The 24,480-nt window shown below is 42.8% G+C and overlaps 1 protein-coding gene across 1 annotated transcript in view; it reads left to right on the plus strand.

Annotated features, from left to right (window-relative positions):
* Window positions 1-556: 556 nt before the first annotated feature.
* The window catches only part of IL13RA1 (interleukin 13 receptor subunit alpha 1), an 80,505-nt gene continuing 56,581 nt past the window's right edge, over window positions 557-24,480 (plus strand). Inside the window, exons 1-4 of the mRNA XM_019667835.1 lie at window positions 557-758; window positions 6,362-6,501; window positions 11,843-11,981; window positions 13,453-13,573. Coding sequence (XP_019523380.1) covers window positions 680-758; window positions 6,362-6,501; window positions 11,843-11,981; window positions 13,453-13,573 — 479 coding nt within the window. The 5' untranslated portion in view covers window positions 557-679. The remainder of the gene's footprint in view (window positions 759-6,361; window positions 6,502-11,842; window positions 11,982-13,452; window positions 13,574-24,480) is intronic.

Raw genomic sequence — 24,480 nt, forward strand, 5'->3', positions numbered from 1 at the left:
CGTGGTAATCCGTTACAGCAGCAATGGGAAACTAATAAGGGTTCCAGTTTTCCTCCATCCCCAGCCTCAATGACCCTCAAGTTTAGAGTTGTGCTTTTTCTTTCCTATTCGACATTATGTATTATTCAAATATACGTTTCTTCCTTGTCACAGAGCCGCTATGCCAAGTCCCCTCGGTGGCCTTCCAAATCCACCCTGTGAGGCCGGTCTGTGATTATTCCCTCGAGTCACAGTTTAGGAAACAAGGGTTCAGAGGTCAAGACTGGCAGCCCAGACTCCCAGGCCAAAGCTCCTTCCGTAGCTGGCCCTGCCCTTGGCACCCGAGACCCTGCAGTCGGCAGGCAGCGGCGACGCGGGCCGGGGCGGGGACAGCAGGCGGTCGGGTTGGGCCGCGACGTTGTCGAGGAAGTTCTGTTGGGCCGGCGACGGGACTCGGGAGGGGCCGGGGGTGGGGGGGGGGGGCGGCGGGGCCAGGTGCAGCGCCGCGGAGCCGCCGCGCCCCGCCCCCGCCCGTGCTGGCCGGCTCGGGTTACCTGCGGCCGGTGGGCGGGGCGGCTCTTCCCGTCTGAGCCGGCCCCCAGCCTGCGGGGCGGCGGAGCCGGGAAGTGGGAGCGGGAGCGAAGGAGGCGGAGACTGCCGAGGCTGCCACCACCCGCCGGGATCCGGGGCGAGGGGCTGCATGGAGCTGCCGGCGCGGCTCTGCGGGCTGTGGGTACTGCTGCTCTGCTTCGCCGACGGCGGGGACGCCGCGCCCACCGGTGAGTGCAGCCCCCGGGCCCGGGGCGGCGGCCGAGGGTCGGGCGAGGGCTCCGCGGGGCCTAGGGCCGCGGCGAGGGTGGGCGCCGGGGGCCTTCTGTCGATGCCCAGCGCTCGGCGACGGCAGCCTCCGGTGCCGGGTGCGAGGTAGGGGACCCTGGAGCGGCGGGGCTTGCCCGGATTCCGTGCGGCGGCGGCGGCGGAGCGGGAAGAAGACGACTCGCCGCCGCACTTCCCTTGCGCTGTCGGGTAGAACCAAGGAGCCTGGCGCCGGAGCGCCGGATGGAAACATGCCCGCGGCGTCGTTGGGCGGGGGGCGGCTGGCTGGAACCCTGAATGTCCTGTGTGAACTCGGGGGGGTGAGGGGCCAGAAGCCAGTGGGAACGGCGAGCGAGGTCTGGGAGAGCTGGGTCCAATGAAGGGGTGGGCGTAGATGGAACCTCCAAAGAGCCTCGTCCTCGTAGAACAAGGACGTGACGGTCACGACCTCCTCCAGACCCCAAGAAATCCATTGGGAAATCCGGAACAGCATCCAGGCAGATGCCGTTTTGTTTTTTTTCTTTAATAATCTTTATATTTTGGAATAATTTTCTATTTACAGAAAAAGTTGCAAAGAAAGTACAGAGACATCATGTATATCTCTCACCCCGCACTACAACTTTTTATTCAACTACTCTTACTGTGAACAGTTGCGGGCTAATGACTTCCTCACGGACAGCTCCTGGCACGCGTGGCCTTCTGGACATTTTGGGTCAAATTTGATAGGTTTTATTATCATGTTGACACAAACACCCACCATTTGCTTACTGCGTTTTCACCAGCATGTTGTGCTTTGAAACCCAAGTTGAAATGCTGATTAGGAAACCTTGACGTCCTCTGTTGATTCAGTCAACAACACGTATGCAAAGTCTGCTCTGTGCCAGGCAGTGTTTAGGGGCAGAGGATGCAGCAGTGAGGAAAACAGATCAAGTCCCCGCCCTGTGGAGTTTATGTGCTATTGGCAGAGTCCGAGAGGGGGTAAAAAAGTAAAATATTAAGGTATGTCAGGTGGCACTAAGTACTGTGGAGATAAAGTGGGAGAGGGGTTTGCCGTTGTAAAGGGGTAGAGTGGGAAGGCCTCACTGAAAACGTGGCATTTGACTAGAGACCTGAAAGAGGTTCGAAGTTTGTCAGGCAGTAATTATTCAAGTGTTTGCCTTGTTTAATACTGAGTCAGGCTCTGTAGGTTCGCTTAGAACCTGAGCGTTTACAGCATCGTCCTTGTCCCCAAGGTGCCGCTAAGTTTAGTTGAGGAGATCCGATTCCCATAATAATTTGGGGAAACTAAGGTCCAGAGACGGGAAAGGACTTGTCTAGGGTCACCCATCTCATTAGTCTCCTGATTTTCACAGTGCTGCTTCAGCACCCTCCCTCCTACAGAGTCCCTCCCACACACACCTGAAACAACAGCTGGCCTTCTAGACAATACTGGCAACCCCCAACTTAATCAGTCTTGTCACATGGGTTCATTGGTAACTTGATTACTTAGAATACAGAAACTTTTTTTCCCATTAGAAATATTGATAGAATTTCATTGAGGTATGAGGAAGGAAAAAAAGGGAGGGTTTTAGTGGTCTGACATTTCACAGCTGTGGGACTCTGGGCTAGTCATTTCCTTGTGCAGCAGTTTTCTCATCTGTGAAAGGAGGAGGTTGAACTCCGTAAGTTCTAAAGGCTCTTTCTAGCTGAAATCTTCTGATCGTTTATAAAAATGATTAGGCTACCAACTTAGTCTAGTCTGTTTAGGTTTGATAGCCCACATTGTGATGTGTCTTAATAACACCAACTAGCATTTATGTAGTGTTTACTCTATGCTAGGCAGTGTCCTAAGCTTTTCACTTGTACTATTTCTTTTAATCTTTACCCAAAACCTATCTTGTAGGTGCTGTTATTCCATTTTCTACATGAGGAAGCTGAGGCACACACAGTAAGGCGAAGAGCCTTGCTCAAAGTCTCATAGCTGGTCGAGTGGCGGAGCCCGGCTTCCGACACCAGCAGCCTGATTCCAGAGGCCAGGCCCTTAACCACTGTATTCAGCGCCTCTCTGTTTAGAAGTGAGGGGAGTCCTTGGCTGAGAGAGGAGCTGGGCACCTCCCAGAGTAACAGGGCAGAACTGGTTGGGACCCATGAAAGTATGTACAGGCTATTAGTTATGAAGTGAATGATATAAAGTGAGATTGGAGACTCGCTTTATAATTGCCAGACTGTGTGGTCCAAACAGTAAGCACTGTAGGCGTTCAGAAGAGTGGAAACGGAGGACTGGTGGTTTTGTGGAAGAGGTAAAACTTGAGCTAGACCTTCAGGATGGGTGGAAGTTGAGTAGGTGGAGGAGAGAATTTATTCCCAGTATGAAGGGATAGCAGGAGCAGAGACCTTGAAGAAAGAGGGCAAGCGTGTTCTTTTGTAATCAGCGAGGAGGGTGCATTGGCAAAGTCGGTCCAAGCAGAAGAGCCTCATTTGCCCTTTAAGGCCCTGAGTGGGGGCCAGTGTGAGGGAAATGACACTGGAGGAGAAGTGATCAGGGAGACTGGACTGTGTGAGGGGAATTGCTGGAGTATGAAGCTACACAGGAATATAGGCTTGAAGGTGTCCACTAGAAACATGTGTTATAAACGCCTCCTGCCCAGAACAACGGCTTACTGGTGTCTGTCTGCCTCATGGGGCCCAGCAGAGCACATTAGTGTGATTGGGATGATGAGAGAGGTGTAGCAAGAAAGAATGGGCAGAAGTTGATGACTGAGTAGATGTAAGGGAAGGAGATGGATGACTCATATGTGATTATTGTGATTTCCTTAACTTTTCCTGAAATATGCATGCAAAACTATGAGCTAAGCAATATGTCTTTTTATAAGAAAGAGCATTGCTCATGTTAATTCCTAATTAGAATAGGATATTGTGTTAGATGACCATACAGACTCACTTGAGGGTTGAAGTTTAGTTGGGGGGGAGCTATGTGAGTCCCTCTCTCCTTCCCACTTCGCTCTCTGAAGTCAGTGATCAACCTCTAAGAAGTGGGTGAAATTAGGTAACTAAGGAAAGCTTAGCAGGCAGAATAGATACATGTTTTGTCTCAAAGGCCATGGGCACATATTACTTCCAAAACAATTGTTTAAAATTGTTTTGTCTCTTTAAAAAGAAAGAAAGCAGCTAGCTAACATTTATCTAGCACTTGCCCTGTGCCAGGCACTGTTCTGAGCATTTTATCTGTATTAACTCATTTAATCCTCATAATAATCATTAGGTTATTATGATCATCCTCATGTTATAGATGTGTAAACTGAGACATAGAGAGGTTAAGTGACTTGCCAGCTAGTGAGTAACACAGCTGGCATATGAACTCAGGCAATCTGGCTCCAGAGTCCATGTTCTTAGTCACTACACTCGACTGAAATTGCCTTTCCTACTACATTGAGCAGCTGTTAGAGACCTTTACAAGAAGTACAGTCTCCACTTGTTTATGTAGATGTTGGGATGTATTATACACACATGTATTCACATATGTTTAAACATCTGGAGAGTGTATTTAAACTTTATAGTGCGTGTGTGTGTGTGTGTGTGTGTGTGTGTTTTAAAGTCTAGGAAGTAAAAAAATCTCAAGAGAAATGGAAGGAACCATTAGAAAGAAAAAGGATTGCAGATAGCTACAAGTAGCCTAAAATGCAAAACAATTAGAAGATCTGACTAAAGGACACTTCAAAACAGATGGGGGGAAAATCAAACCCATGTGGGGATTGGAAATAGGACAGGTTATTTATTGTTCTATTAAAATAGACTTAAAAAGGTCTTACACCTTGAAAATTGGGGTGCAATTTAAGTGAACCATAACTAGATAATATTTTTATTATCAGGGTTTTTTTACTTTTTGTGTGGGAATGGGAGGTAGGTGGGAAGGTAGTGCCAGGAAGTTTGCTGCAGTGTGGTTCTTGAACCTGCAGAATAAGGTAGGTAATCCTAAAGTCGATTGTAGTCTTCAGTAAGAGCAAGTTTTTTATTACAGGCTCTATATCTGACCAGTGATTTGCCTTCAAAAACATCATTGATAGGATGTTAAAAGGGCCAAAACGGAATAGTGGGATACTCCTGTAATCGCTTCACATCCTAACGCCAGCACTGTTGCTGAAGCCATTGGTGCTCCCTGGCACTAGCTGGGTTTGAATGCACTGCAATTGGGATTCCCTGTTTCCACAAGGACTTGGCCTGCTGTGAGCTGTTCCTCCTCACAGTTGGGCCTCTGGTCTACCTTGCAGGAAAGCTAATGGAGTTGGGAAAGAGGGAATGAATGTTGAGTCAAAGGCCTTTGTGGGCTGCTATGTAGAAAACTGACTGTTGGGGAAATCCCAACTATGTAATGCTTGTGTGGTTGATATCTTTGGGACATGTAGAATTTTTTTGTTCAGTTAAAGAGGAAGGTAATGGTTTAAGTATTGCAGATTATATAAAGAGGCCCAGTGTACTCCAAAGTGATGGCATAGAGTATAAAATATAACTATATCGACTGATAAATTAATACAACTGTAGTCCTTAAGTAATTAATAATGATTAAGTTTCCCACTTTAGACGATTTTGAGGGGTTGTTTTAAATAGTTTAATAGTCTTTATTTAGGAATAATTTTTTATTTACAGAAAAGTTGCAAAGATAGGACAGAGCATTCCTGTACATCCCTCACCCAATGTCTAAGGGGATGGTTTTGATAGCCTTGGTTTTAGAAGTTCTCCGGAAAGATTGAAATGATGTTTCTCCCCCCACCCGCTAACAATGTTTTTCCCTGTATGTGGCAGAAGCAGTGAAAGGTGAAACTCCTTTCTCTGATATTTAGAGCTGGGTCCAAAATAATAGTCATTGAATATTTGGTGGAGACGGTGGTGGGTTTTCTCCAGATGAAATATTTTTAAGACACTGGTTCACAGTTTCTCCTCTTTTCTTCCCTCTTCAGATTAGTCGAAGCTACAGTTCCAGCTGTTTACTGTCAGACCTCAGGGGAGCGGCAAGGGCTGTTAAATTTCTTTCAGTGCTTCTATGGAAGAGTTATAAAAATAATTACCAGGTCAAGTTAACAAGCACGATTAAAGATGAGCTGCTTAAGCTCACTGGCAGAACTGCTGAGAGGGAAGTATCTGTATTGAGGGAGGTGTGGATTCCAAGTGTAGGGGACCCCAAATTCCTGCAGAAGGAAAACTTAAAATTTTAAGAATATACTCTCTCTGTGTTCACAGGATAGCAAGTAGTTACGAATGTGGGGCCTTGGAGCCACACTATCTGGGTTTGCATCCCAGCTCTGCCATTTACAAGCCTTAGGATATGGGACAAGTGACTCATAGTCCCTGTACCTCAGTCACCTCATCTTTAAGATGAGACTGATAGTCCCTATCTTATAAGGTGGTTGTGAGGATTCAGTGGGCAAATATATGGAGAGTACTTAGAACAGTGCTTGGCTCATTGAATGTCAGATATTTCTACTCAGTTTTCTTACTCTTGGCCTCTAGGACTTGGACGAACGGATTAAATGAGCCATTAAAATCACTGACTGATGTTGACAAATTTATTTCTTGTGCTTGATTTGAACAGAAACTCAGCCACCGGTGACAAATTTGAGTGTTTCTGTTGAAAACCTCTGCACGGTAATATGGACATGGAATCCTCCAGAGGGAGCCAGCCCGAATTGTAGTCTGTGGTATTTTAGTCATTTTGGCAACAAGCAGGATAAGGTAAGTTTTCTGGAACATATGTCATTGATGAGATAAAGGGAACACTATGTATTAGACCCAAGAATAAGCCAAATTCTAATCTTACTTCAAAATGGGAATTTTATTTTGGGTTGTGTACAAATTTTAACTGTCAAAATTACAGAACCAACTGTTGACAAAACTGAACATTTGAGGATATTTGCTAATTATTTGATAATCAAATACAATTGAGATCCTCTGATAGGAAATGCTAAGATATCTTTACCTACTAGGCACTCAATAAATAACTATGTTCAAATTGGTTCCTGTGTTCCTGCCTGTGGCCTTGTATCTATACAACACTTCCAGTTTCTCAGGGGATTTTCACATTCACCATCTTACTAATCACATGCACAGATAAATATGATGCAAAGCAAATGGCCATATGGAAAGCGAAAAAAAAAGATGTCAATGGCAGGTGGGGTTGACTAGACTGGGCTTCCTAATGCATGATGAAAAATGAAGGGAACTTTCACTCTTTCCAATCAGACGTAGTTGACTGATTTACATGAATTTTTGTTAACAAGATTGGATAATTTTGGGTTCTTTGTGATAATCTTATTCAAAGGAATTTTCTCTTAGGCCTTACTAGTTTGTAGCCCCTTCTAATTGACGGGTTCTTCAAAACATCAGATCATCTGTTCAAATCTGTTTTATATCTTTATACTTGCAGCGGGGTGTGGGGGGGTGGGAGACGTTTGGGGTTGACTTTGTCCAGGATTTTGTGGAGACCGAATGAGAAGTTATTAGTGACTACTTTGGAGTTGTGAATTGTGAAATCATCATGTTCAAGTAGCTTGGTGGCAGGAAGAGTCAGGAGAACTAGGTGCACCACTTAGCTAGCTCAGTGTTCTGGGGTAAATGACTTAATTGAAAAGGCCTCTCTGAGCCTCAGTGTCCTTGTGTGTAAAGTGTGGCTCTACTCACTTCCCTGGCTTGCTGGGACGTGGTAAATAATATATGCGAAGGCTTAATCAAGTGAGGATGGAACAGGCTTTTTCTCTTAAGGAAAATTTGCTAATCTGCCTTCCTGCCCTTTTCCTGCTGAGGTGTTAATTAAGGTGTAGGTGTTAATTGATAAAGAATTGAGGCTAGTCAAAAGTGCTTGCATTTTTAAAGAGGTCCTCTAAATGCAGAAGCCTGCCATACTTCTAGCAGTGAAACTTGAGTACATATTTGAGTTCCCTTTTTTACTATGTTGGCTTCCACTTGTTCCTAAGGAGGGGGCCTTAGGCATTTGGAGTCAGTAGCAACTTTTGGTCATTCAGTCTTGAGAAATTCTGAGAAAGACCCTTAAGTTTCCACTAAGTATCTAATCAAAACTCTGACGAGGGGTCACCTTTTTTCTAACAGGCCCCTATTCATTAGTCTGTCAGCCATGCTCAAGGATCAGTTAGGTAGACATGCTGATATTCTAGCCTAGAAATGGGTCTAATTCCTCAGAATACTTACAGAAATTTAGACTTAAAAGTAATTTTAGGAGGCAGTGGAGTCAGATAGAATTGGATTTGAAATTTTGTCACTTCCCCTTTCAAGCTGTGTGATCTTGGGCAAGTCACTTAACCTCTCTGAGTCTCCATTTCCTTGTTTGTAAAAGTTTGGGGAAGGGGATGAGCTAATAATAGTACAGAGGACCCTTAAACAACTGGGGTTCTAACCACACAGATTCACTTATACGTGAATGTTTTTCAATAACTACAGTAGGCTCTTGCTATGTGCTGGTTTTTGTATCTGCGGATTCAACCAACCACTAATCGAAAATAGTATTTTTACATTCCCAGCTGTGGTTTCCCATCTGCGGATTGAAAATATTGTTTTGGGTTGAAAATACTGTTTTTGATTGGTGGTTGGTTGAATCTGTGTATTCAAAGGGTCGACTGTAGATCAAAGTTATATGAGTATTTTCTACCGCATTGGGGGAGGGTGGGTGCCCCAATCCCCTCGTTGTGCAAGGGCCAGCTGTACCTACTTCACATGAAGAGCATGTGTATTAAAAGGAGATGGTGTTTGTAATGCACCTGGCGCAGAGTTAGTGTTCCAACAGTTGTTAGCTTTTATTATTACTGTTGTTAGGTTGAACCATAAGCAGTTGTCACTTTTATAGGTCATATTCTGTGGTGCCACCTAATATTGTCATTTAATCTTGTTCCCCTCATTTTGCCTCTGAAGAGACCAGATGGAGAACATAAAGTGTGACGTCTCCTTAAGTCATTTATTCCAGTCATTTGACAGCATTGATGGCTACCAGTCCCTCAGTTGTGATAAATATGGATTATTTCTTCCAATCAGTGCTGGGGGGAGATTTCCGGTCTGGACCTTTTGAAGGTTACAATCTTGAGGCTGAGAATGAATGGCGGGAGTGATTTTCCTTTTTTCATTTTGTTCTTTGGACACAGCATTAACATAATCAGACAAAACTAGGGTGCATATATCCTTTGAAGCATATTGAAGCAGTGGTATTATGATAGTTTATAAATGTTAAGGGGCTATGAGAATGTCTAAAGGTCCCAAGTTGCTAAATGAGATAAACTCTTGATGTCATTTTCAATCTTCAGATTGGAAGACCATTAAGATGACTCAAGGATTCATAGATGATGTTTAAAAAATAAAAAAAATTACTATAAGTGGCTGCCCTCCACCAGTGTTTTAACAATCTCTAATAGTTTCCCAGTCTGGCAAGTAGAAGAAGGATCTGGCATTAGATTTTAGATAGCTTTCATCACCAAGAGATAGGCAAGTCTCACCAGGTGAATCAGTTAATAGGTTGTTGTTCTGTTCAGGCAGAGCTGAAGCTGACACCCCTTTCCTTCTGAGAAAGAAATCTGTAATTGGGAAAGGTTCGATCCAGCCAAAAAAACATTGGTCCTGAGGGGGACGGATCAGTTCAGGACTCTGGCCTTGGTTTTTGATAAATTTTCAAAGGACACCTGATTCACTGATAGGTGGAACTATATCATACAGCAGCTAGCTACCGTGGAATGAGTCACCATAGCCAAAAGTCACGTGGGAGCCATCACACATACCTCATCAAGATCTGCTGGGAGGGCTTTAGCTCCTCGTCTGATAGAGAGAAGTTCATTTGACTTGGCAAACATTGACATTTTGGGTTCCTATTTTATTCATGCCAATTTACTATTATTTACTTTGAGCTTTAAAAGAGATTTTAAAAAATAATTCTATCTTATCTCTTACTCTTTTTTTCCCAAGTCATTTTATTATTCATATGCCCAAAACATAAGGTTCAAATTAAGGTGCTAACATATTTTTTCCATTAAAACAATTTTTTATAATAAACATATTTGTATAATAAAACTCCTCAGCCCTCTCATTGAAACAACATGTAATATAATAAGAGAAGTGGGATTTTTTCCATGATGATTCTAATTTATGGCATTTGACTGTACATTTTTCCCCTGGTGTCCTCAAAAGTCAAATGCAGCTTCCAAACAAGAATTATCAAGGATCCCTAGATCAGGGTGGCTCCTTCAGGGGTATTCAACAGGTCCTCAAATAATGTCATTTCGTTCAACATTGTTTTGTTTTAACGTTGATGACGTGCCATAGGAACTTAACTCTTGTTTATATCAACTAGCCTGTGATGAAATTGGTTTCGTTATATGTCGTTTCACTTAAAGTCACAGAAGCTATTAACAACATTAAGTGAGGATTTACTGTGTAGGACTTGTGCTTAATAAAATTATGAGGTTGGTGAAATTTGCATTTGGAACTCTCCTCCACCATTACCATGATCCTGGCCTTCAGTTTCACAGGCTGAGAAACATCATTTCCTCAGCACACATTCACCTCTGAAGGGCTACTTCCTTACCTTGCCATAAAAATTATAAAGGTGAAACATTCTTGAAAGCCTTCTGTAGCAAAACTGGTGCGTTCCATCCCTGTAAGCAGCAACTGTATGGAAAGGCAAATGATAAATAGATTTCTAAGCAAGGAATCAGGAATTAGGTGTGAAACTGTACTTGGTTAAGAATAGCTGGAGGCCCTACTGTGGGTTGGACAGAAATACTCAGTGTCCCCGGCTAGAATTTTGCTTGCAGACTTTTTTTTTTCTTTTCTTCCAGGGCTAACCATTTAACTCCCTTTTCAGAGTGCTGTCTTGCCTGGGTCTAAGAGCTGTTCAGTCTCTATAAAGTGATTTTTTTTCATATCTTTGCTGTGGTTCATGAATTCTTGACTTGTTGGCTACCTCTCAGAGGGCATCCTATGTCCTGGTTTTGGGAGTATCTCACAGTTGTCTTCATGTTCAGCTATCAGCAGGCATGTGAAATGGCAGAATAGCCCCTTAGGATGGTAGAGGTAGCTATGACAAATTTTCCCCTTCGTGGCCATTGGCACGTATATAAAAGGAAATGCTGTCTCCTTGAGTCAGAAACTATTGCAAAACAGGAAACTCCTTGGAGCTCTGATTAAAAGTAGCTTCATTCTTAATTCCAACTCTCTCCCCATGGGAAATGTTAATTTCCTCAAAAGCCCTTTAATCTCATTATTTTAAATCATATAACCAGATTTATGATTTATGTCTGTATGCTGTCTATGAGTTGGCTTTCTGTGGTTCCACAAAGCTTATCTACTTTTCAGAATAAAAGTGTGGTATACTCAATACACATAGCAACCCTTAAAACTTATATGTATATAGGAGATAGTCAATATGGTCAAACAGTACACAAAGATGTTTAATGAAAAGTCTCTCTTTGGCCCTCAGGTCCCCTTTCTTAACTTCCTCTCCTCAGAGGTGACTAGGATCACTGGATTCTTAAAGCAGTCCCATTTACCTTGATCTTGATGGCATACTATGTCTGTTTGTAATTGGATTTTGATAATCTTATTGTGTTTCCTTTATAATTGCTTTTAGACAGTTGAATGTTTTAGTATGGTAGGCTTATAGGTAAATGTCATGATGTTTCTACATTTAAAATGTGGGAAATTATCTTTTATCTATACCAGGGTTTCTCAGTGGTGGCACCACTGACATTTGGCACAGGATAATTCTTGTTGTAGGGGGAAGGGAAGGCTGTCCTGTGTCTTGTAGGATGTTTAGCAGCATCTTTGGCCTCTACCCACTAAATGCCAGTAGCAGCCCCCTTCAAGTTATGACAACTAAAAGTGTTCTTAGACATTACTAAATGTCCCCCGGGGATTGGGGGAGCAAAATCACTGCAGGTTGAGATGACTTATCTATACCATTGGATAACTTTCCGTTTTGTTTTGTTTTGTTTTACACATCTGGACATGCCAATATTTTATTACATAAGTGTATTTCTGTATGTTTGCTACAGCAATGACTATTTTTATTTCCTAACTTTAGAAAATTGCTCCAGAAACTCATCGTTCGAAAGAAGTGCCCTTGAATGAGAAGGTTTGTTTGCAAGTGGGGTCCCAGTGTAGCACCAATGAAAGTGACAACCCTAGCACTTTGGTGGAAAAGTGCATCTCACCCCCTGAAGGTAACAACTGAAAGCAATTTCTCTTGCTATTTAGAGAATAAATCCAAATTATCCATATGCTTATGTTCAGTGTTAATTAATTCATTCATTTTCAAACATTTGCTGAGTCTAATAAGTTCCCGGCACTTGACTAGGTGGTAGCAACACACTGATCAATATGCGGTCTTTCCTGCCTTCTAAGTGCTCACAGACACGTTGAATACCAATGTTCCGATTCATTTTATGAGGAAGAAGGGAACTGAGTGAGTTGCTGTAGGTCTTCAGATTCCAGGTCCAGTGCCTCAGAAAACCCCCAAATAGGTACCATCTTCCTCATTCTATAGAGAGGTTAGTTTAATCTACAGGATTGTTTGGGGAAAGATGTTTAAAAAGGAAAATGGGCATGGTGGCCTGACTCCAATTCAAGACTACCCCTAGGAAAAGCTGTCAAGTAGTCAGGTTGATCATTATCACCCAACTGCCTTCCCACCCATTATCCAATGTCCTTTAGCTTTTATGTTACATGCAGGGGGTAGCATATACTGATTAACAGCAGGGCTACCAGGACCCAGATGTTCAAGTTTAAATCTCAGCTCTGCCAGCTTCTAGTCGAGTGACCCTAGGCAGATCACTTAGCTCCTCCTCCCTTCAGTTTCCGCATCTGTAAAATGGGGATGATGATAGTACCTGCCTCCCAGGACTGTTGAGAGGATTACATGTCAGTATATGTGAGGGGCTTAGAATAGTGCCTGGCAAAGAATAAATGCTTTCTACAGATTATCTATTAATATTATGTTGCCCCTTGGTTGTGCAGGGCTCCTTCTCTTACCTCCAAACCTTAGCACTACATGGCTTGTTCTATAGACTACCTGCCTTATACTAATCAAAAGTAATATTTGTAAAATTATAAAATTCAATACTGCTAGGAGGCTGGGAGCATGGTTTAAAACAACTTACCTCCCCTATTCTCATTTCTTTAGGAGTTTAAGAAATAATCAAAAGAAACCTAAATTGTATTATGACAGTAAAATGGTCGATGATGGCTCAGTATAGTACAACTTCAAGGATTCTTAGCGATAACATGTTTGCATCTTAAACAGAGGCATTTAACTTAGAGACGTGATGCTTTAACTCAAAAAACTTTATAAAGGTTGAGATTTTAGATCATAAAGATTTTAAGGCTCCTAAAGTCATAACACATAATAGGCAACTACTAAGAGTCACATTCATTTAGTAATCCTGTAGTCATTTCCTATGATTGAAATATTATTTGATCTTTAAACTTGCTCTCCAGTTAGGGATATAAGAGTTAGGACCCTTCCGTGATAATAAAACTGTTTTCTTAGTATCAGGAGGTAAGAGAGAAAGCTGTGAACATTTTAATTTGTGTAAAGCAGCATGAAACACTCTCACCATCCCCATGTCCCAGAGTGATTGGCTAGTTTACCTTACAAGAAAAAAAGGGTCCTAAACTCTCGACTGTGTATTCTAGGTGATCCTGAGTCAGCTGTGACTGAGCTACAATGCATTTGGCACAACCTGAGCTACATGAATTGTACCTGGCTCCCTGGAAGGAACACAAGACCTGACACTAACTATACTCTCTACTACTGGTGAGTATGGACAGGAGACATACAGACGAACGACTGATGGTGGTGATGTTGGGAGCCTTTAGGTCTAACATAGTTTGTTTTTTTAAAAAACAAAAGCCTATTTTTGGCACCCCCAAGAAGATGGGCAGTTTGCTTCAGTGGAAAATGCATCTGCTTTTGGTGTCTACTTTTAAGAAAATGATAATTATAGGTCCACAGGATACTGCAAAAAATGTACAGGGAGATCTCATATACACTTCACCCAGGTTCTCCTAATGGTAACAATATCAAACCAGAAAATTGGCATTGGTACAATCCACCAAACTTATTCAAATTTTGCCAGTGTTATATGCACACATTTGTTTGTGTGTGTTTCTATGCAATTTAATCACGTGTCGATATAGAATAGTTTTATCACCACAAGTTGCCCTTTTAAAGCTATACCTCCCTCCCTCTGCAATCCCCCCACCCCACGTCCTCTTCCCCAAGTCTCTAACCTCTGGCAACCACAAATCTGTTCTCCATCTCTAATTTTGTCATTTCAAGAATTTTACTGTAATGAAATCATACAGCATAAAACTACTTGAGGCTAAATGTTTTGTTTGTTTGTTTGTTTGTTTGTTTGTTTTATCGCTGCATAATAGCCTTGAGATCCATCCAAGTTGTTGTGTATATCAACAGTTTACTACTTTTTATTGCTGAGTGGTATTCCATGATATGGATGTACTACTTTGTTTAACCATTCATTTATTGAAGGATACCTCGGTTTCCAATTTTTTGCTATTATGAATGGAGCCGATATAAATATACGTGTTCTGGTTTTATGTAAACATAACTTTTCATTTCTTGGGAATAATGCCCAAGAGTGCAATTGCTGGGTCATATGGTAATAGCATATTTAGTTTTATAACAAACTACCAAACTAACGTCTAGAGTGGCTATACCATTTTACATTTTCACCAGTTATGTATGAGTCATTGATGCCTACCTTAAAAGAAAATCATATCATGCCTAGTGTTGAAAAGTAATTTAGCTCCCCACAAAATAACTTATACTTTATATTTCTGACTATGACTACAAAATTTGTTAAATTTTGAAATTAATCTTTAATCATTTCCTTTCCTTTAGAGCTTAGAATTATTAGCAACATAAAAAGGAAGAAAGGACCAGGCTAATCAATTCAATAAAACTTTAGCACATATTGTGGATAAAGCACTGAATAAACAGCTGAGATAAGAAGCATGTCCCGTCGCTCCTAAGTTTAAAATGTAGAGAGGGAGACAGTGCCCAACACAACTCTCTCTCTCTCTCTCTCTCTCTCTCTCTCTCTCTCTCTCTATATATATATATATATATATATATATATATATATATATATATATATGAAATGAGTGTGTGATGAAGGCAGTTGCAGAGGTATAGACAAACTCTCGTGAGGTATAGACAAATTCTCATGGGGTATAGACAAACTCTTGTGAGGTATAGACAAACTGTGGTGAGAAGCTAGTGTGGAGCTTGGGGTAGTGGCAGCGGAGGCTGGGAGGTTTTGATGAAGGGGTGGACAGCACAGATGGAGGGTTTCTCAGAGGCTGGCATTCGGGTAGGAGCGTTCTGTGGAATAGGGATATTTAGTCAGTTTGATGTCAGAATGGGAAATCTAGTGTTGACAATCTGCTCTCCACAAGGCCTTGTCCTCCTTTCTATCATTCTTTTAAACTGCTTCTGAGAGAATGGAGTGTGAAGGACTGTGTCCAGGACTCGTAAAGCTATAAGACAAACATGGCCTTTCATCTTGGAATGTCAATTTTGCCCAGTGACTTGATGAAAAACAGTTTTGGCATATTAAAACACTTATGGCTAGATCGTGGAATAGAATGCAGAAGTCAGAGTTCTGGTCAAGATGGTGGAACAGGTAAACGCTGAACTTGCCTCCTTTCATGGCCACATCAAACTTAAACTAAACTATAAAACAACCTTTATTGAGAATTACCTAAAGTCTACCTGAACCAAAGTCCTACAACTCAGAACATACAGAAGAAGCCACATGGAGACTGATAGGAGGGGCAGAGACAGAACAGACTGTCGCCACACCCATATGTGGTGGTTGAAAATTAGGAGTTGTCTCAGCGCCACATCAGGCTCCCCAGCCCATGGCTCCAGTGCTGGGAAGAGAAGTCCCCATAACTTCTGGCTGTCAAAACCAGCAGAGGTTGTGGCTGAGTGAGAGGGAGGGTGGCTGCACTCCTAGGAGCTCCTCTTAAAGGGCCTGCACATGGAATTACTCAGTGACATACTCACTTGCTCAGAGCTCTAGCACTGGGGCAGCAGCTCGAAGGGCACCAGGGGACAAACTGAATTGTCTGGCTTCAGGACAAGGGCTGGAAGGGCAGCTTTCTCCCAGACACAAGTGTTGGCAGAAGCCATTATGCTGGTTGAGCCCCCACCCCCACCCCCCAGAGTGCAGAGGCAAGTGCCATATCTGAGTCTACGTCAACCTAGCTGACACTGTTTGCCCCACCCTGGTACCCCATCCCAGCCAACTTGTGGGCCCACCCAAGCCACTTGTGGTGGCTTCTCCACACAAATGGCCTGTCTTGGCTAATGCTGCAGACTTTCTAAAAATCTCTGAAAGATTCACAAACCTCAAACAAGCAACATTTGGCCTCAGCATGCCCTGTACCTCTTGCTAAGCAGCCCCAAGCCTAGCACTTGTGGTAGCTGGTGTCGGTTTGCATTTAGCTTCTCCCAGGTACCACCAAGCCCAGCACAAGTGGCAACCATCTGCAGATCACATTGTAGCTCATACCAAGTGGCCCAGAGCAAGGCACAGGGAGCAGCTCTCCTTGGCGAGCAGCAGGGTCCCTCCCAAGAGGCCCCAGGACCAACACACCAAGTGGCCAGCTTCAGACCACACCAGAGCACCACTCAACCACCTCCACAGACAACACACTCAAAGGGCAGACTTGGCAGGTACCAGAGCCCCACTAAAGTGAACCCTGCTCTGTAGGGTCATCCCCTGTACAAGAGATTCTCCATTGTAATCACGACGAGTCCACACAACCAATCAGATGAGGGTCAATCCCTCCCATGACATGCAAACAGCAACCAAGTCTCAACTACAACAGGATGGTACACACACCCCACACAAAGGACATGTCTGGAGTGCCCAGTTCAGGTGACTGGGGAGACTGCATCACTGGGCCCATACTTCACCTACTATATAAGGCCACTCTACTAAGACAGAGAGGCATAGCAGCCCTACCTAATACACAGAAACAAACACAGGGAGACACTCAAATTGGAGAGACAAAGAAACATGTCCCAAGTAGAAGAACAGAACAAAGCACCAGGAAAAGAACAAAACAAGATGAAGACAAGCGATCTACCAGATGCAGAGTTCCAAACACTGGTTATGAGAATGCTCAGTGATCTCAGGGAGAATTTCAACAAAGAGATAGGAAACATTAAAATGGAGATAGAAAACATAAAAAGGAACCGGTCAGAAATGAAGAAGACAATAACTGAAATGAAGAATATATTAGAGCAGTGGTTCTCAACCTGTGGGTCACAACCCCTTTGGGGGTCGAACGACCCTTTCACAGGGGTCGCCGGGTACTCGTATGTGGGCGTATCTGCTTGTGGGCCTCCTGGAGATGGATAGAGGAGCGGTGTCTCGGTTCCTAAGACCATCAAAAATATGTGTTTTCCGATGGTCTTAGGCGACCCCTGTGAAAGGTTGAGAAACGCTGCATTAGAGGGAATCAACAGTAGATTAGATGAAGCAGAGGATCGAATCAGTGATTTAAAAGATAAGGTAGCATAAAACACCCAATCAGAACAGCAAAAGGAAAAAAAAGAATCCAAAAAAGAATAGCTTAAGTGGCATCTGGGACAACATCAAGTGTACCAACATTTGCATTATAGGGGTACCAGAAGTAGAAGAGATACAGCAAGGAACTGAAAACCTATGTGAAGAAATAATGATGGAAAACTACCCTGACCTGGTGAAGGGAATAGACATACAAGCCAGGAAATACAGAGAGTCCCAAACAAAATGAACCCAAAGAGGCCAAGACACATCCTAATTGAAATGCTAAAGGTTAAAGACAAAGAGAATCTTAAAAGGAGCAAGAGAAAAGCAGTGCATTACCCACAAAGGAGTTCCCAGAAGACTGCCAGCTGATTTCTCAACAGAAACTGTGTAGGCCAGAAGGGATTGGCACAAAATATTCAAAGTGATGAAAAACAAGACCTACAACCAAGATTGCTCTACCTAGGAAAACCTATCATTTTCAGTCTAAGGACAGATAAAAATCTTTCCAGACAAGGAAAGTGTAAAGGAGTTCATTACAACCAAACCAGTATTACAAGAAATATTAAAGGGACTTCTTTAAGAAGAGGAAAAAAAAAGGTAAAAAATATGAATAATAAAATGGTAATAACTACATATCTATCAATAATTACTTTAAATATAATGGATTAAATGCTCCAATCAAAAGGCATGGGGTGGCTGAATGGATAAGAAAACAGGACCCCTACATATGCTGCCTACAAGAGACTCATTTCAGATAGAAAGACACACACAGACTGAAAGTAAAGGGATGGAAAAAGATACTCCATGAAAATGGGGAGGTGGTAGGGGAAGCTGGGGCAGCAATACTTACACCAGACAAAATAGACTTTAAAACAAATGATATAACAAGAGACAAAGAAGGACCCAGTAATCTCACTTCTGGGGATTTAGCTGAAGAAACTAAAGCACTACTTTGAAGGGACATGTGCACCATATTTGCACTGCAGCAGCATTTACAATAGCCAAGATGCAGAGGCAGCCTGGGTGTCCATCAATGGATGAATGGATAAAGAAGAGGTGGTACATATGTACGATAGAATAGTACTAAGCCGTAAAAAAGAATGAAATCTGGGGGTGGCCGGATGGCTTAGTTGGTTAGAGCGCATGCCCTGAACAACAAGGTTGCCAGTAAGATTCCCACATGGGCCAGCGAGCTGCGCTCTCCGAAAGTAGATTGAAGACAACAGCTTGAGCTGAGCTGCCAGTGGGCGGCCGGATAGCTCAGTTGGTTAGAGCATGTGCTCTTCACAACAAGGTTGCCAGTTTAATTCCTGCATGGGATGGTGGTCTGCACCACCCATCAACTAGATTGAAAATGGCTACTGGACTTGGAGCTGATGGGTCCTGGAAAAAACACAGTGTTATCCAATAAAAATAAAAAATAAAAAAAGAATGAAATCTGCCATCTGCAGGAACATGGATGGACCTAGAGGGTATTGTGCTGAGTGGAGTAAATCAGAGAAAAACATGCCATATAATTTCACTTACATGTGGAATCTAAAGAACAAAGTAACTGAACAGACAAAACACAGAACATTTTGATAGTTGTCAGATTGGAGAGGGGGTTATGGGATGGGTGGAGCCTGGGGAAAGGATTAAGAAGTACAAAATGGTAGACATAGCCATGTGGATGTAAAGCACAGCATAGGGAATATAGTCAATAATATGGTAATAAGTATGTGTGGTGTCAGAAAGGTACTAGATTTATCGGGGTGGTCATCTGGCAAATTGTATAAATGTCTCATCACGATGTTTTACACCCGAAACTAACATTATATTGTCTGTCAACTGTAATTGAAAAATACAAATTATTTTTAAAAAAATGTAAAAATCGCATGAATTTTTAAAGGAAAACCTCCAGAGTTACCTGGGGGTTTGTATTCCCTCTCCTTCCCTATTCCACAGGGTGTTATTGGCAAAGTTAGAAGCCTTGCAGGTGAAGCCAGATGGCACTGAGATTGTGTGGTTGAGTCTGCAGGGGTTTTTCTGATATGAAGAATTGTCCTTTGAGGTTTTGTGGTTTCACTGCACACTTGTTACCTGTTGTTTCACCTTTCCTTAAAACCCTTCAGTGGCTCGCTGGTGATTTCAGGGTAAAGTCCAAATCTTCAGTATGACAGACAAAGTCCTTTATGACCTGGCTCCTGTCAGTCTCTCTAGCCTCAGTCTTGTATCTCTCCCTGCACCCCACCCCTCTTGCACCCTACTGTCAGGCCCACAGTGCTTTCAGTTCCTGAATCTGACTCTTCAAACACTCAAACAGAATAATGGAATTCAAACAGAACAGTGGAAGCATTTGTGTCCCTTTGCAGCCCATGTCTTGCCCTCTCACCTGGATGACTCTTGTTTGTCCTTATCTTAGCTCAGATATCACGTCCTATCCAGAAAGCCTTCCTTGACCTCTCAAGTCTAGATATGTGCCCCATCATCATTCTGTTCCATGGTAACTTGCACATTCCTGTGACTTAGTACTTAGCACATTGTGTTGTCATTTCCTGTTTACTTAGTGGTGGCCTCCTCAGACTGCTGTCTCCCTTGAGAACAGGGTCTGTGTTTTGTTTTCCTCAGTGCCTAACACATGGTGGGTGCCCCATAAATAAATTTTGAATGTTTGGTAAGATCCAAAGCTAGAGAACATTTGGGACTGAGGTGAGGACTGAGGAGGCATAAACAACTCAGGAGCATTATAGTTCAGAAATAAAGAGAGGAGGATTGGGTTGATCTGACTCCCAAAAAAATTGCTAGTGAAGGGGCCAGAAAAGCCATAAAAGAAGTAGCCTGGCTCGGATGATGTTGCAGTGAAGTCTGGAGAAAGCTGTTACTACAGGCTTTTAAGGGATTCTTAAAATTGGTACCATCCCTGTGTTTATTATGCTGTTAACTCCTCTTGCTTTCCCTGGAGTTGTTACTGGTAAAATCACAGGGAAAACCTTTAAAGAGTCTGTGTCTATTGAGGGGGCAGCGAAAGGAAGGGAAGAAGTCTTAAAACTGTGTCTTATTCCATGGCAGACTTATGCAGGTCAGTAACCCAGATATAGGAATTGGGGTGACACTGGAGGCAGATGGTGGCCTAGTCCTTGGAGTTCTTATAACACAAAAATGGGAAAGTGTGTTGGGGCATATGCTAGCACGATCCAAGTCTTAGAGCAAAGTGCAAAACGATCACCCTCTTGGGTGAATAAATGACAAAAAACTGGACCGACCAATTGGAAATAGCATTCTTCTTCCCCTGGGTTGACGTATTCCTCTTGCTCTGGGCTGATGCAGTGTCTTGCCAAAGCTGACAGCAGAGCGTACTTGGGCTGGCTTTCAGCCCTCAGTTGATGCCTTTGTGCAGGGCACAATCTACCAATACTGGAGGTGGTTCAAGAAGCCATCTCAAGAGATGGGCGGTTCTCTGGAACCTTAGGGGATAGGGATTGTATTTCTTGTCTTACACATTCCTGGAGTTGGTCATCAGCGTGGACTTTTGCTGTAGTGTAGACCTGTGCTGTCCAATACAGCAGCCACTAGCCACATGTGACTATATTTTAATTTAAATTAAAGCAAATTAAAACTTCAGTTGCTCAGTCTTACTAGCCTATTTCACAGGTGGCTAGTGGCTCCTGTATTAGACAGCACAGATATCGAACATTTCCATAATCCCAGAAAATTCTGTTGAACAGTGCCAATATAGATTCTATATCTTCTGCCCTCACCATCCCGTAGCTTTTACTTTTCTGGAGGCACACACAAATCCTGGCTCCCTTTCTTACTAGCAAGTGCGATTTGGTGTAAGTGTCTTCTCTCTGAGACTCATTTTTATAATCTGTAAAATGGGAATAGTAATAATAGTACTACTTCTTAAGGTTGTTGTGAGGGCTGCTATTATATGGAAAGTATTTGGAACTGTGCCTAAACCCTAACATGTATAGAGTAAGCTATATTTTTTTAAAAGTTTTTTTTGGGGGAGTTGAGGGAGAGGAACAGCACTGGGGAATCAGGGGAAGGGGAACAGGCAAGTTGCTGTCCTTTTGTGCTCCAGTCTAGTTGTGGAGGACATTGCTTCACTGGCCCATGTTGGTATTATCATTGCACTCTTCCTGGGTGAGGCAGATCAGTCACCGGCTTCTGGATGGCCGCTCACGGCGGCTCTTGGAATCTCACACCGGCTGCCAGCCGCTCACGCTGGCTGCTGGCCCACGGTAGCTTATGGTAGCCCACTGCAGCAGGGGCTGCAGCCTAAGCTGTCGCCGGCGACTCCCGGCAGCCCAGCTCCAGGTTGAGCTGTTGTTCACCATCTTAGCTGTGGAGGGCAGTGTCACTGGCCCTCATATGAGGGATCCGAACCCGGGCCCTGCTGCTCAGAGCTGGCGTCCCAAGCCAGCTCCTGACCAATGTGCCATTCAGCCGGCCCATGCTATATTATTTTTGATTACTCATCCCCACTCTCTTCCAGATGTAGCCAGTATACATTGCTGGCCTCTTCCCCCACCTCATAGGATTAGCACCTAGCCCCGTACTTCCTCCGCCCCTGCTCTCCCCTAGAGAGATTCTTTCCAACTAAAAACCACAGAAGAAAGGGACACACTTGGCTCATTACCAGGCACTCAGAATTGGATTCGGTACCACTTTAAATCATGTCAAACTGCCAGACTATTTCTCTAATCCCCAATCAAAAAGTGTAGTGTCATTTTGAAGCACCAAGACAGCTTACCTGTGGCTCTGCAGGGACAGTTTGACATTGAAGGAGCCTGACCTTAATAGCTACAGATTAGCCATGCCAATGAATTTTAGGGAATTTCTTACCACATTAATCATCTTCAGAGTTTAGGAAACAGCCTTTCATTTGTCCATTCCCTCATGTCTGCAGGGTGAGTCTGTGGAGGATTTCAGTGTATAAATTTTAACAGAAAGTACCTTAATGCCTTCTGTCATACAGTCTTTCACCAAAAGCCCCCAAAAAATCATCTATTCAAAACCAATACTTTTCCCTTTTCTTACTTGTTCTAAATTATAACATTTAAAAACAAATTTATGTGTGGAGCCCATGAGAAAATGTGAAATACTCAGGGTATAAAAATGAAAAAGGAATCTCAAAGATTGCTCAATAGAGGAGTTCTTTTCATTATTTGAAACAAAAATTAATTTTCTACATAGTTTTCTTTAGTTATGTAACAAAAATGTCATAAAGTGTCTTCAGTTTCTGTTTCTGGCTGTGGATGGAAAACATTCCAGGCCTGGGTGATCTAAAAACTAGCCAGGGCAGTAACTTAGTTTTTCAAAGACTGTTGTCATTCACAAACCAGTAGGGCCTACAACTAGGAGGAAAAACTTATGTACTGGTTTTCTAAGGGACAAGAGCATTTTCTATATTGAAGTATTTCTCTGCACAGCCTTTGAAGGATTAAATATGTTAGATCTAAATTTTTCTTCTCTTCTTTTAAAGACTTTTTAAGATCAAATTTGGGTTTACAACAAAATTGAGAGGAAGGTACAAAGAGTTCCCACACTTTCTCCTGCCCCCACACATGCACAGCCTCCCCGTTATCAGCATCACTCACCAGAGGGCACATTTGTTACCAAGGATGAACCTGCATTGGTGCATCATAATCATCCAAAGTCCATAGTGTACCTTTGGGTTTAGCCTTGTTTGCACATTCTGTGGGTTTGCACACATGTATAATGACACATGAATACACAATTATAATATCATGCAGAGTATTTTCACTGCCCTAAAAATGCTCTGTGCTTTGCCTATTCATCTCTCTTCCACCCCTACCTCTGGCAATCACTGATTTTTTTTCCTCTATATTTTCACCTTTACTAAAATGTCATATAGTTGGAATCATACAGTATGTAACCTTCTCAGATTAGCTTTTTTTCACTTAATGATATGTATTTAAGGTTCCTCCATGTCTTTTCATGGCTCGGTAGGTCATTCTTTTTAGGGCTAAATAATGTTCCATTGTCTGAATGTACCACAGTTTATTTTCCATTCACTTACTGAAGGGCCTCTTGGTTGCTTCCAAGCTCTGGCAATGATGGATCAAGCTGCTATAAACATTTGTATGCAGGTTTTTGTGTGGACATACGTTTTCAACTCCTTTAGGGAAGTATCAAGGAGTGGGATTGCTGGGTCGTATGGTGAGAGGATGTTTGGTTTTGTAAGAAACCACCAAACTGTCTTCCAAAGTGCCGGTAGCATTTTGTGTTCCCACCAGCAGCAAATGAGAGTTCCTGCTGCTCCACATCCTCACCAGCATTTGGTGGTGTCAGTGTTCCAGATTTTGGCCACTCTAATAGGTGTGTACTGGTATCTCATGGCTGTTTGAATTTGCATTACTCTGATGACATATGATACGGAGCATCTTTTCATATGTTTATTTACCTTCTGTATATCTTCTTTGGTGAGGTGTCTGTGAAGGTCTTTGGCCCATTTTGTAGTTGGGTTGTTTGTTTTCTTATTGAGTTTTAAGAGTTCTTTGTATATTTTGGATAGCAGTCCTTTATCAGATGTATCTTTTACAAATGTTTTCTTGCAGTCTGTGGCTTGTTTTCTTATTCTTTTGCAGAGCAGAAGTTTTAAATTTTAATGAAGTCTAGCTTATTAATAATTTCTTTTATAGATCATACCTTTGGTGTAGTAGCTAAAAAGTCATTATTCTATCCAAGTTCATCTAGGTTTTCTCCTAGGAGTTTTATAAAGCATTTTACATTTAGGTCTGTGATCCATTGTGAGTTTAGTTTTGTGATGAGTGTAAGGTCTGTGACTAGATTCGTTTTTATTTTTTTCCATGTGGATATCCAGTTGTTCCAGCACCATTTTTTGAAAAGACTATCTTTGCTCCTTTGTATGGCCTTTGCTTCTTTGTCAAAAATATGTTGACTAGGGCCAGCCGAGTGGCATGTTGGTTAAGAGTTGGCTTGGGATGCCAGCTCTGAGCAGCAGGGCCCCGGTTCGGATCCCACATATGAGGGCCAGTGACACTGCCCTCTACAGATGCTGAACAACAGCTCAACCTGGAGCTGGGCTGCCGTGAGTCACTGGCGACGGTGTAGGCTGCAGTGGGGCTTGCCGGCAGTGGGCGTGAAC

Source organism: Hipposideros armiger, unplaced genomic scaffold (genome assembly GCF_001890085.2).
Source record: "Hipposideros armiger isolate ML-2016 unplaced genomic scaffold, ASM189008v1 scaffold_508, whole genome shotgun sequence".
Lineage (NCBI taxonomy): Eukaryota > Metazoa > Chordata > Mammalia > Chiroptera > Hipposideridae > Hipposideros > Hipposideros armiger.